Raw genomic sequence first — 13678 nt, forward strand, 5'->3', positions numbered from 1 at the left:
CTGCTGAGGAGGCAGGAGAGGCTCCCACCACCACCGCTGTACTGGCAGCCATCAGCCTGGCTTGTGGCTGAGCAGAGCTCCTCTATGTGGGAGCGCACTGACCACCAGAGGGCAGCTCCTGCATTGAGCGTCTGCCCCTGGTGGTCAGTGTGTGTCATAGTGACCAGTCATTCCCAGTCTTTCTGCTATTAGAGTCAGTTTGCATATTAGTCTTTTACTATATAGGATAGAGGCCTGGTGCACAGGTGGGGGCCGGCTGGTTTGCCTTGAAGGGTGTCCCAGATCAGGGTGGGGGTCCCGCTTGGATGCCTCGCCAGCCTGGGTGAGGGGCGGATGGCTGTTTGCAGCTGGTCACACCCCCTTCAGGGTGGGGGTCCCCACTGGGGTGCCTGGCCAGTCTGGGTGAGGGGCTGAGGGCCGTTTTCAGGCTGGCCGGCGACTGAAGCTCCCAGCCTCTCCTTTTTTTCTTTTATTTTTTTTTATTCTGGGATTTATTTACCTTCTATAATTGAAACTCTGTTGCTGTCACTGGCGCTCCCAGCTCTGAGGCCGCGGCTGGCTGAAAGCAGGTATCTGGGGTTTGTTTGGCTTCTATAATTGAAACTTTGTTGCTTTTGGAGCTGTTGCTTTCGGAGCTTAGAGCTGGCCGCGGCAGGCGGGGAACCTTGGCTTCCTCCATCACTGGAGCAAGCAAACCTCCTGCTTGCTTCAGCTGCGTGGCTGCCGGCCGCCATCTTTGTTGGTGGTTAATTTGCATATCTCGCTGATTAGCCAATGGGAAGCGTAGCGGAGGTACGGTTAATTACCCTTTTGTCTTGTATTAGATAGGATTACTGTATTCCTTATAGTGTAGTTTACATGGTCAATTGATTTTTGACACAAGTATCAAAACAGTTCAATGGGGAATAGTATATAAATGGTGATGGGAAAACTTGATGTCCACATGCAAAAGAATAAAATGGAACCGTTACTTTATACCATATAAAGAAATTAAAGTGGATCAGACCTATATTTAAGTGCTAAAACTATCAAATATAAACTTCTTTTAAAAAAAAACAGTAAATGCTTCATAATATTGGACTTGGTAATAGTTTCTTAGATATGATACCAAAAGCATGGGCAACAAAAGAAAAAGATAAATTGGACTTTCATCAAAATATAAATCTTTTGTGCATCAAAGGATACTAGCAAGAGAGTGAAAAGATAACCTACAGAATAGGAGAAAGTATTTGCAGATCATATATCTGATATTGTTTTGATGTTCAGAATATATATAAAACAAAGACAACTCAACAGTAAAAATACAAAGAACCCAATTCAAAAATGGTCAGAGTACTCGAGTAGACATTTCTTCAGATATACAGACGGCCAATAAGCACATAAAAAGAAGGTCGGCATCATGAGTCATTGGGGGAATGCAGCTCAAAACCACAATGAGATACCACCTCACACTTGTTGGGTGGCTCGTATCAAAAGGCAGAAATAACAAGCAAGAATTGAAACTAGCCTATTGCTGGTACAGCCCTGTGGGAAAGCTTGGTTCCTCTGAAAGTGAAATGTTGAATTGCCATACCATCCAGCCATTCTACCATTTACATATATACCCAAAAGAATTGAAAAGGGACTCAGATACTTGTACACGAGTATTCATAGGAGCATTATTCAGGTAAAAACAGCCCAAGTGTGCATCAACAGGTGAATGGATAAACAAAATATGGCCCTACTCAGCCTTACAAAGGGAATGGAAATAGAAACATGCTACATGGATGAACCTTGAAAACATGGTGCTAAGTGAAATAAACCAGACACAAAAGGTCAAGTGTTATATTATTTACCTTAAATGAGGTACTTAGTAGGTAAATTCATAGAGACAGAAAGTAAAATAGAAGTTGTCAGGGGCTAGAGCAGCCGTGGGCAAACTACGGCCCGCGGGCCGGATTCGGCCCGTTTGAAATGAATAAAACTAAAAAAAAAAAAAGACCGTACCCTTTTATGTAATAATGTTTACTTTGAATTTATATTAGTTCACACAAACGCTCCATCCATGCTTTTGTTCCGGCCCTCCGGTCCAGTTTAAGAACCCATTGTGGCCCTCGAGTCAAAAAGTTTGTCCACCCCTGGGCTAGAGGGAGGGAGTTATTTAGTAGGTACAGATTTTGTTTGAAATAATGAAAAAGTTTTGGAAATGGTGGTTACATAACATTGTGAATGTACTTAATGATTTAAAATTTAATCTTAGAATTTCTATGATTAATTTTAATGATTATCTCATTTGTTTTTCTCTCTATAGACAGTTGAGCCAACCGGAAAGCGTTTCTTGCTGGCTGTTGACGTCAGTGCTTCTATGAACCAGAGAGTTTTGGGTAGTGTCCTCAATGCCAGCACCGTTGCCGCTGCAATGTGCATGGTGAGAACACTGAGGCAGTTTACCGTGTCTGCCACCCTAAGAACATGTTTGCTGTGGGGCAGAACTGTAGACCTAAATAAATAGGCTCAAGGATTAGGTTTCCATTTCTTTTTGTCAATTTGACATATTTGACCGTTTTATTTCATACTAGTAGCCCGGTGCACGAAATTCGTGCACATTAAAAGGGGATTAATTAGAGGAGATATTTTAATACTGCTATTTGCCCTTTCTCTGTAATAGAAGTGTCAGAGATGAAAGAAAATTAGTAAAATGTATATGAAAATCTTCCTCCTGTCAGAGTCTGGGGCACGCCACAGGACCCAGAGTCAAGTCCCCGCCCACCCACGTGCACCTTGAAATCACGCGAGACCCAGACCCAGTTGGCCCCACCCCCATCAAGCCCTGCTGGGCGGGGCACAGCCTCAAGTCCCCTGGCCTGGCACCGGGCAGGGGGCGCAGCCTCAGGTTCCCCATCAAGCCCCACTGGGTGGGAGGTGCAGTCTCAGGTTCCCCGGATATAATATGTTTGAGGAAGTAGACAATGTTTAGGAAACTATTAATATATATATAGAAGTGCAAAGATCAGAAACTGGTTAACAGTAGTCAGGAGACTTTGGTTTCCACATGCCTGTCACTAGATAGCTGTTAAATGAATCGTGGATGAGCTTCTTAATTCCTCCTCTGTGGCTGTATTCCTATTTAATAAAATGAAAAGAATATATTCTATCTGCTTCAGAGGGTTGTTGTGAAAAGGAGTTTAAAATAGGCATCATAGCCCTGACCGGTTTGGCTCAGTGGATAGAGCGTCGGGCCTGCAAACTGAAGGGTCCCGGGTTCGATTCCGGTCAAGGGCATGTACCTTGGTTGCGGGCACATCCCCAGTGGGGGGTGTGCAAGAGGCGGCTGATCGATGTTTCTCTCTCATCGATGTTTCTGGCTCTCTATCCCTCTGCCTTCCTCTCTGTAGAAAATCAATAAAATATATATTAAAAAAATATATATATAGGCATCATAGTGTGTTTCCTTTAAAGGTGACGTTTTATGAATTCAAGTATGTGTTTATTTCTCCCAGATCTCCTGAAAATTACTACCATTGAATTTTTCAGGTTGTCTCACGAACAGAAAAGGAGTCTCACATAGTTGCTTTTTCAGATGAGATGGTTCGATGTCCAGTAACTACAGAGATGAGTTTACAACAGGTTTTAATGGCTATGAGTCAGGTAACAAACTATTTTATTAGTTTATACTGTATAATCATTGTTATTGCTGTCGTGCGTGATATTAATGCATTTGTGAGAACAAATTGTTTCATCTCAATTTTTTCATGAGCATGAAATAAATAGATAGGCTTTGGGAAGGCCTATGTATTGGCTCAAAATACCATGATAATGTAAAAAATAGTACTTTTAAGTATTTCATTATTTCACTAGTGTCCTGGTGCATGGATTCGTAAACATTGAAGGGAAATTAATTAGAAGAAATATTTTAATATCATTACTTGCCCTTTCTCTGTAATAGAAGTGTCAACCAAATTCACGATCGACAATGACAGTTCAAAACTGTGTGTGTGTGTGTGATTGGCGCCAGCGAGAGCTTTATATGTATTATGCATGTGCGCGTCAGCTTAGGCTTTTATATATATAGAAGATTATGGAAGCTGTCTTTTATTCTTACTCATTTTTTGTTCTGAGTTAGATCCCAGCAGGTGGAACTGATTGCTCTCTTCCAATGATCTGGGCACAAAAGACAAATACAGCTGCTGATGTCTTCATTGTGTTCACGGATAACGAGACCTTTGCTGGAAGTGTCCACCCTGCTGTCGCTCTGAGGCAGTATCGGAAGGTAACACAAATTCTGATACTCTCTCACCCCATAAAAGTCTGAGTTCTCAAACATTCACTCTGCTTTTCCAAAAACAAGCTATGAATGTATACAATATCATTAATGGACTCAGCAGTACTCGAAAAGTATTGGCTACACCTATATAATATATTTCCACCAGTTCCAATTCTATACATTACTAAGAATATCCTTTATCAGTGGTATTTTTTAATATTTCAGTGTGTTCCTTGAAATATTAAGGTGTCATTTATGATTTTTGTTAAAGGACTACATAAAGTTAAATCAAAGCTATAGTCTATGGTTTAAGTTACATGGATATTTCTGGGTTCTAATCTGTGCTCTCCAATTTTGCTTTCTGAAATGAGTGAAATGTTCTATATCCACATGGTAGCTGCTAGTCACGTGGGCTGTTGAGCTCTTGAAGTGTAGCTAGTGTGACTGGCAGTAGAAATAAAACTCGATGAAGAGCAGTGGGTCTCAAAGCGTGGTTTCCCTACCAGCATTACCTAACACCATGTTACAAATGCAAATCCTGGGACCCCGTGGGAGACCTGCTGAATCAGAAACTCTGTTGGGATTATGCTTTACAAGCCCTTAAGTTGGAGACCAACAAGTGAGAGAACAGAATTTGGAGTCAGGATAGCCTGGGTTCTGAGTCCTGGTCATTCTCTTACTGACTGGACCTGAGCATATTATTGAACTCTGATACATGCTTACCTTTAGGGTTGTCACAATAAATACACTACGTAAGTTCCTTAAGAGCCCATTACAGTTTCTGACACTGAGTGATGGTTGGTTTAGCTCAGAAACTCAACTACTTTAACAAGCCATAGCTGTAGAGAACAAATTCTTTCATGTAAAAAGTATATATTATAATTAGCAAAGTTAATAATCCTGGTGAAATATCTCCTTATATTAATTCCACCTCCACACACACTGTCCAGTGTTTAATATGTTGGTAAAAATAGCTTCACCCCCTGAATATTCTGACAGGTTTGATAAGTATAGAGTCCTCAGGTTGCTCAGGAAGGTGCTCTGTGACCCACAGAACAAGTAACGTAGAACAGAAAAGCAGGAATTTCAGACAGGTTGTTGACAAAATTTTATTGTCTAGTCTGAAAATCACAGTTGAGCCTTGAAAGTTTGACAGATTTTATGTAGAGAGGGTGAAAAAAGAAAATCTATGATAGAATTTAAAGTGTTAATTTTGAAGGTTATTTGCTTTTGCTTTTATACAATTTTTTTAAATGTGTATTTTGATCTTTACCTACAGAAAATGAACATTCCAGCTAAGTTGATTGTTTGTGGAATGACATCAAATGGTTTCACCATTGCAGACCCAGAGGACAGAGGCATGTTGGATATGTGTGGCTTTGACACTGGAGCGCTGGACGTAATTCGAAATTTCACGTTGGATGTGATCTAACCATAAACACCAGCATGATTAGTGATCTCGCTAAAAATACGCAGCTACTTCCCAGCTAATCTTAATCCAGTGAAAGATAAGATGATGGCATAGTATGTGTATAATGGAAAGTTTACCTAACCAAAAAAAGGAAAAATAAGATAAGCCCAAAGTTCGCCCTATCTATCAGCCTAGCTCCTGGGAAGTAGCTTTCGAATTCACTGTAGCTCACTCTGATAGAGAGCTGGTAGACACTGTAACATAGTCACACAGGTTTGCTTTGGTAAATAATCACATTTGTATTTAAACGAAGTAAGAGCCAAATTTGTAAGTAGTTCTATATCATGTCACTTGTTTGGAAAGTGCTTAAAGTTTTCTTAAATGTTTTCATTGGGAAAGGACAGCTTTGATAATGTCCATCGACTCTGAAATGCACTGGACCATTAACTGTGATGGCATAGAAAGCTCATCTGTGAAACAGCAGCCACGACCAAGGGATAAATAATGAGTTTTACAGATTTCTCTAAGCGTTTTCTAAGGTCACGTAAATAGCTTTCTTATTCGGTAAAAAAGAGATTTTGTCTCATGTTTTATTTACACTTAGAGAATTATTACCATTAACCAGAAACACAACAGAAAGGCCACCCTGGGCTGAGGACGCTAAAGCTTTTGTAGCCTGAGGAAGTCGGTGGGTGTTGTGTTCTGGTGCGCTTTATTGCTGTGAGTTGAGGGTGTGACTTGACAATTTCCTCCGACAATTTCCTCCGAGTTGTAACAAAATAGCCGCACTTAGTCGCACTTTCTTTTTTTCATGCTCTTAAATGCAAACAACATAAAATGGTTCAAGCATTTAACTCCCCCACTCATAATCTGAAAATGACAAATCTCAACTATAATTGGATTCGCTTTTTCCTAACTGTAAAATCAATACTGTTCTAATTTTTAACTTTTTTAGCCAATTGTACATGAGTTCTAATTGTAAGCATGTTAGTGGCCTATTCTCTGTTCGTTATTCATTGTGACAAAACATTCTTTCTTGGTAGAGTAAAATTAAAATAATAAAGCAAGCTAGGTCTTTCAGGTTTGAAAGGCAATTTTTGAGTAGCATATTACCACTAACCAGTTTGTAAGAAAGTACTTTTTTCTATTTTATTGTGTATATTAAACTTCTTTTCATTACACTAAAGTGCATTATTTTCTTGAGCAAATAACCTCTTCTTTGTGGGGAGGTTTAACTTATTTAAATGCCAATAACTTTCCTTATAATTACATGGTTGTCTATGCTTACCCATAAAACTTCAATTTTTATGTATTTAAGTAGTAATAGAGGACTTATGGGGGATTTTTATAAACTCATCACTTATGTAAAAAGACAGACTAGTAAATGTTCATTGTAGCATTTCATGTGCTTGGGGTTTAGAGATTTTGTTCGGGGGTTATGGGACTTTATAGTAGAGTTAGAACTTGTGTTGATATTGTCCTTCTATTTCAGGGGAGATTTGGGCTCTAGCAGTGACAAGAAAATTTTCCTGTCACATGTATTTGATGTGTAATACTAGCTCTGATGTGTAGGCTTCAAGGCAACTTACAGCAATGTTGTGATTTACCTGAGATTGTTTTAGTCAGCAAAACTAGTAGCATCCTCACACCAAAAAAACCCACATTGCTTCTAATGTCATTTTGTCTTAATCCTGTGTCACACATTGGATTTAACATATTAGCTTTTATGTTCAGATTGAATTTGACGTTTAAAGAACCTAATAGAATTGTGTTCCATAATTTTTTAAGTACACCCAATCTTAATTTAAAAAATCATAAAATGATGTCACTTTTTATTCCTAATTGAAATGAAATGTAGCATAAAAGTGTATTCCTTTCCGTTACATACTATTCCTATAGTGTTTTTAGACTGATCTATTCATGAGCTGATATGAAATCCATCAGAGAAGTAAGATTAGAAATATCTTGTAAGTTGAATTAAATGGATTAGGGAACAATTTAAGAATGAATGAAAAGAAACAAAAACAGAAAGAACCACCACAGAAAGTAAGTTTATTTTCAAATCCTGGAATTTTAGAGCTGGACCAAACCTTAGAAATGTAAAAAGATGATTTTTTTTTTTTTTTTATTTAGGTTAGGGAACGGGGGTTCAAGAAAGGGTGGCTTTGGAGCACTAGATCTAGAAATTTTCATTTCAGTATTCACATCCCCACAAAATAGGAAAACTGACAAGAATAGGGGTGAAAATAGAATTATTCAAGACTTTTATATTTTAGGTATTAGGAATTAATGTGTATACATGATTGCTGTAGAGTAGAAAACCAAATTATAAACATATACTTCTGTTCATAGTAATCCTCAAGCACAATGTTTTTAATAACCTATGTTGCTATATAATATACTCCTATAGGAAAATAAAAAACCTTTACCTCGTGATTAAAATGTATTCAAGTGATAAAGTTAATTAGTAAAACAAAAACTATTGCTAAAGTCCTATACTTCCTTATTAGTTGATATTTCTTGGAAATTCTATTAACTGTCATATGTTATTTAGTTTAGTAACTTTTATAGGTATATTGTTGAGGAAGATACTAGAGAATGGGATTCAGTGTTACCTCTCTGGAAGCTTTTACTGTGTGCTGTAGCGCCCAATTTAACCTATGTGATTCAGTTTTGCTATTTTTACAGAGTAACATCTGATGCTTAGATCATAGGAAAATCAATATCTATATAAAAGTTTAAGCTAGGATGAGGGCTTACAATACAAATTAGAACTTAATAGGATATGTATTTTGAAACAAAATGGTCGAGGGAAATAGCTTAATAGGCTCTTTTTTAACTTCTGAGTGGGAAAATGTGGAAGAAAAATTTTCATTATTCTCTGATCAAGAAAAAGAAGGAATATACCAAGTCCAACAACACCCCTCTCCCCCCATAGATGGACCTAGAAAAACAAGCTCTAACTCTAAATGAGATGCTACAAACATCTTTTAAAATAATCGGGACATTACAAATGATATAATACCATTTTATGAGGCTTTTTCCCCTCTCATTTTCTGAGATTTTGCAAAAACAAATTATTTTGGAAATTTTAAGGGAGAATCCCTAAATAAAGTTGATCTGACAAGTGAGGAGCATCATTCAAAGCACAATAAAGCCATGTCTAAATGATAAAATCAGAATCACCCACTGAGATAATTGTACCTAAAGATACTGCACCACAAGTACGAATTTCTTGAGGTGATAATCTTATAGTAAGTACCATAAGCAAAACTGAAAAATTCTACTCTTGTATACCACAGGTTTGAACTAAGTTAAGGCAATAGCTTCTAGAGCAGTGGTTCTCAACCTTCCTCATGCCGCGACCCTTTAATACAGTTCCTCATGTTGTGGTGACCCCCAACCATAAAATTATTTTCGTTGCTACTTCATAACTAATTTTGCTACTGTTATGAATCGTAATGTAAATATCTGATATGCAGGATGTATTTTCATTGTTACAAATTGAACATAATTAAAGCATAGTGATTAATCACAAAAACAATATGTAATTATATATGTGTTTTCCAATGGTCTTAGGCGACCCCTGTGAAAGGGTCGTTCAACCCCCAAAGAGGTCGCGACCCACAGGTTGAGAACCGCTGCTCTGGAGATTGTCATGTAGCCTCAATGTAAACATGCTCAAGGAACAATTAGGAAAAAAAGATAAGGTAAGCTATGAATTAGTTGCGTTTAATGTATGGATTTTCTTTACTATTTCCCTGATACTACCTAATCTCTTTGTTGGAAGACTACATGTTATACCTCTATTTTTCTTATAAAAACTCCTGACATTTTTGTCATTTCTTTTTCTAGTCTTGCTCTATCTGGGTAATAAAATGAATGGTAGAAAAATCACCCGCATTTAGATTTGGGATGAATCTTTTGCAGATTGCTTTGTGTTGTAAATAGGTTTAAGATCATTTTTTTCTTTTTTTTATTAGTTTCAGAGAGGAAGGGAGAGGAGAGAGAGATGGAAACATCAGTGATGAAAGAGAATCATTGATGGGCTGCCTCTTGCATATCGCCCCCCACCCCATTGGGGATGGAGCCCGTAACCCAGGCATGTGCCCTGACCAGGAATCGAACCCTGACCTTTTTGTTTATGGGACGCTCAACCACTAAGCCACACCATCCAGGCCATATTTTTTTTCAAATTAATGATAGGCCTCTTGGAACAATATATTGATATATTCTCCCCAAATCAAGTTATGTTGTATACATTTTGTATTAGATATTTGCACTCTTGGAAAAATAAGTAACTGAATACTCTTTCAGAAAATAGTATGTTTCAATCTTCATATTTGCATAATTGTAGAGACCACTGTCAAAATCTTTGGTCTAAGTACTTCACTAAGCTTGTAGCAAACAAAGTTTTCTAAATGGCATGTATTTACCTTAAACCCTTTTTTAAAATTAGTGAGCTTTATTTTTAAAAACTTATTATGAAGATAATTTTAAAAATAATCCTGCAGTAATGTTTTTTGTGAAAAAAACTAATATAGTTTAGCATAAATTCTGAATAAAATTATAATAAATGACACATTTCCCTAAACCCTGAAAATACCAAATTATATTGGAAATTGGTAGAAAGAAGCATAAGCTAGAGTAGTTATATTACAAAATTCTATTACTGAAATTAAGTTGATAATTTTCAATGAGAATTAATTTTGTAAATACAATGAAAATACACAAAAGCTATTTCTGAACTGAAAGTGATTGTCCTTTGCTTCTGTTCACCACGAGTCATACTAATTGTAGAAATACGTGACGATATTTAATTTTAAAATACATTTAACTTTTAGTAGTTTTAGAAATTATCAGAATCTGTGCTTGCACAAAAGAAATAAATAGTAAGGTAGCTATGTTGCTGCTGGTTTCGCTTAATGAACACTTGGATTATTAAGGATAGTGACTGAGGTTAAAGGCTTGCTATTTTATTACTATCACCACATAAGTGATGGATAGTGTATCAATACAAACACTGAATGGAAACTTCTGTTTAAATTACTTGTTAGGCTTTATTTGCAATGTAAACTGTTTAGAATCCATACCAGCCAAATTAAAATTTAAATATTATGTATATTTGATGAATAGCGAGGAAAAAATGATTTTGTTGCACTATTCTAAATATGGATTATTTGGTATGGCGTGACTTGACCTAACTTTTATAGAGCATGTGACTTCTATTCCTTTTAATGGACAACTTCTGATAAGAAGTTGTCCAAAGGGATGAGATATATATGAGAGCTTTCTTTAATTGGTTGGGGGAGGGGCATTACCTAGTTCTAAATGTGCATGTGCTTTATGTAAAGGCTTTGATTTCCGTAATTGACCACTTGAGGAATATTTAAATTACACTGACTAATGCCTGCACAGAACAAAAGTTAGGGGTACAAGAGCCTTAAAGTGAAAAACATGATCCTTTGGACTGCCTTACAACATGACTGACTAGCTCTCCAACGCAGGCATACTGGTTCCTTTCCAAGGGTCTGTTCAGTAAGTGGTGCCTTAATAGTGTTGGTGTTTCCGAAATACAGAACTCACAGGGTCTTTGAGAGCTTCCACTCTGACGTCATGAATGGGAATTTATCACGTTTTCAAACCCGGTCGTACGTTTGTAGTGGAAGCACCCATGAACAGGATAACCTGGGGCACTGGTGTGTTACTACATACGTGACTGTTAACATCAGTACTATTTTGTGGTAGTTTGAGGTTTTTTATTGTTTTATATAACAAATTATCCAAGAAGCTGGACTTTATGTAACATCTCTAAGGACCAATTTGCATACCGTATTTTAAACACTGAATAAAAAAAGTTATACAGTTCCAAAAAAAAATGGTTAATTTTTTAAGGGGATTTTTCAAGACAAAAATATTTTGTTTCGAGCCTACAAGCAAATTTCATTCAAAATGAAATGAGTGAATGTAGCTGTAAAAACATTACGACTATTGTGATTTGTTTGATTACATTCACATTTTTACATTCACGTTGCCTTTCGAAGCAGGAATCTTTTATAAAACTGAAAGAAAACTTTAAATTGTCAAGCTGGTGCTTAAAAGTATATCATTTCAATTTATAACAAGTCATTTTAAAAGGACAGGGACCCAGAAGGAGGTGGGGATGGGGGGGGGTCCTAGGTCTGTTGATAAACTCACTGATGCTTTGTTGAGTCTTCCAAGTTTTCAGTGTAAATAAAATACCTAACAATGTAATTTTGCTGTTTTCTGACAGAAAATGGAAGAAATACTAATGTATTAAATTTATTTCATGATAAAACAGATTTCACCCATACTGTGAAATCCTGATTTTCTATCTTTGCAAAATACCATACTGAAAAAATCATCTTAGACACGGATGCAGGTGGGCACTATGCAAGCTGTTGCTGGTCAGTTGTATCATTGTAGATGTTGCTAGAAGTACCAAATAAAGTCTATGCACTTCCAATAATCGTCTTTCTATTTCTTTAAAGAAGTAAGAATTTTAAGATTATCATATGCCTTATAAATTTTAAGGCTTTTAGTGATCTGTTATATTTGAATAAGATGAAGATAAGGTTTTGATAACACTGGCCTTACAGTGCCTCTTTACATACTATTGTGTATAAGTATTTATTTAAAATATATGTGGTTTCAATTATAGGACCAAAACTACTGGATTTAATCAAAATGCACTTTCTTAAGACTTTTAAACAGGATTTTTTTGTGTGTAAAAAAATCTACTCAAAATCGCCTTTGGGGAAAGTTGACAGCAAAAGTCAGCTATGCAAATAAACCTTTTGTTTCAGTGCCAATTTGCAGAAATTTCTATCTGAATTCCCATAAATTTTTTCTGAAAATTTCTAAGATTGGAGCTGGAAGTTAGGCAGAGGGTGAAATCAAGTTACAGCAGAATATACCCACCACAACTTTGAACATTAGGTTGATTTTATAGTTCTCTATTTAAAGATGATAGTCAACAGTTGTATGGAGAAAGGAAGATCAAAAACCATACGTTTCTCCATAGATGAAGAAAACGACTTAAAACCTTAAACCTTATGAAGAACACTTGACTTTAAAAATATTGCTTATATGGTGTCTTTTATAATATATACTAGAGGCCTAGTATATATTATACTAAGGAATTTATCACGTTTTCAAACCCGGTCACAAATTCTTGCACCTGTGGGGTCCCTTGGCCTGGCCTGCGGGATCGGGCCGAAACCAACTCTCCTACATCCCCGTTCAGATTGTGAGAGGGCGCAGGCCAAGGGACCTCACCAGTGCACAATCGGGGCAGGAAGGATGCCGAAGGTTGGCTGGGGAGGGATTGTGGGAGGGCTCCAGGGTCCAGCCTGTATCGCTCAGTCCTGATTGGCAAGCTAACCCCAGCAGCAAGCTAACCTACTGGTCAGAGCATCTGCCCCCTGGTGGTCAGTGTATATTACAGTGACTGGTCGACAGTCGACTGCCCCCTGGTGATCAATGCACATCATAGTGAGCGATTGAGCAGCCTTAGTATATCATTAGCATATTATGCTTTGATTGGTTGAACAAATAACTAGACACTTAGCATATTAGGCTTTTATTATATAGGGTTAGTTAGAACACAATAAAATCCAGATACATTTAAACCAAAGACACCTTTTTTCCTCAACAGATTTCCAGCTTCCCAATTAGATAATTGGAAGTTTAAGTGTAAATTCGTGATAAAATGAGAAAACAAATGGCCTATTTTTTAAAATATTAGTGGGCCTCAGTAAACAATTTATCTTTCAGATCTTAACATTAAACATAAGAGGACTGAGAAAAAAAGTTAACACTTTTCTTAAACTGGTCATGCTTTCTAACCTATGGTTCTGGGGGAAAAAAGGTTCCCACCCAGTTTCTTCTTACATTCTATACTTTCATCAAGCTGGAAGGTGTTACGGACTGAATGTGTCTCCCCAACATTTACTGTTGAAACCCTCACCCCCAATGCGATGGTGTTTGAGAAGGGCTTTGGG

General features: G+C 37.2%; 1 protein-coding gene across 1 annotated transcript in view; it reads left to right on the plus strand.

Annotated features, from left to right (window-relative positions):
• Positions 1-6840, plus strand: part of TROVE2 (TROVE domain family, member 2) — a 12968-nt gene extending 6128 nt beyond the window's left edge. The window contains exons 6-9 of the mRNA XM_005882435.2: positions 2291-2407; positions 3514-3627; positions 4103-4249; positions 5523-6840. Of these exons, the coding sequence (XP_005882497.1) occupies positions 2291-2407; positions 3514-3627; positions 4103-4249; positions 5523-5675 (531 nt within the window). The 3' untranslated portion in view covers positions 5676-6840. The remainder of the gene's footprint in view (positions 1-2290; positions 2408-3513; positions 3628-4102; positions 4250-5522) is intronic.
• Positions 6841-13678: the final 6838 nt, after the last annotated feature.

The sequence above is a fragment of the Myotis brandtii genome, unplaced genomic scaffold (assembly GCF_000412655.1).
Source record: "Myotis brandtii unplaced genomic scaffold, ASM41265v1 scaffold717, whole genome shotgun sequence".
NCBI classification, from domain to species: Eukaryota; Metazoa; Chordata; class Mammalia; order Chiroptera; family Vespertilionidae; genus Myotis; species Myotis brandtii.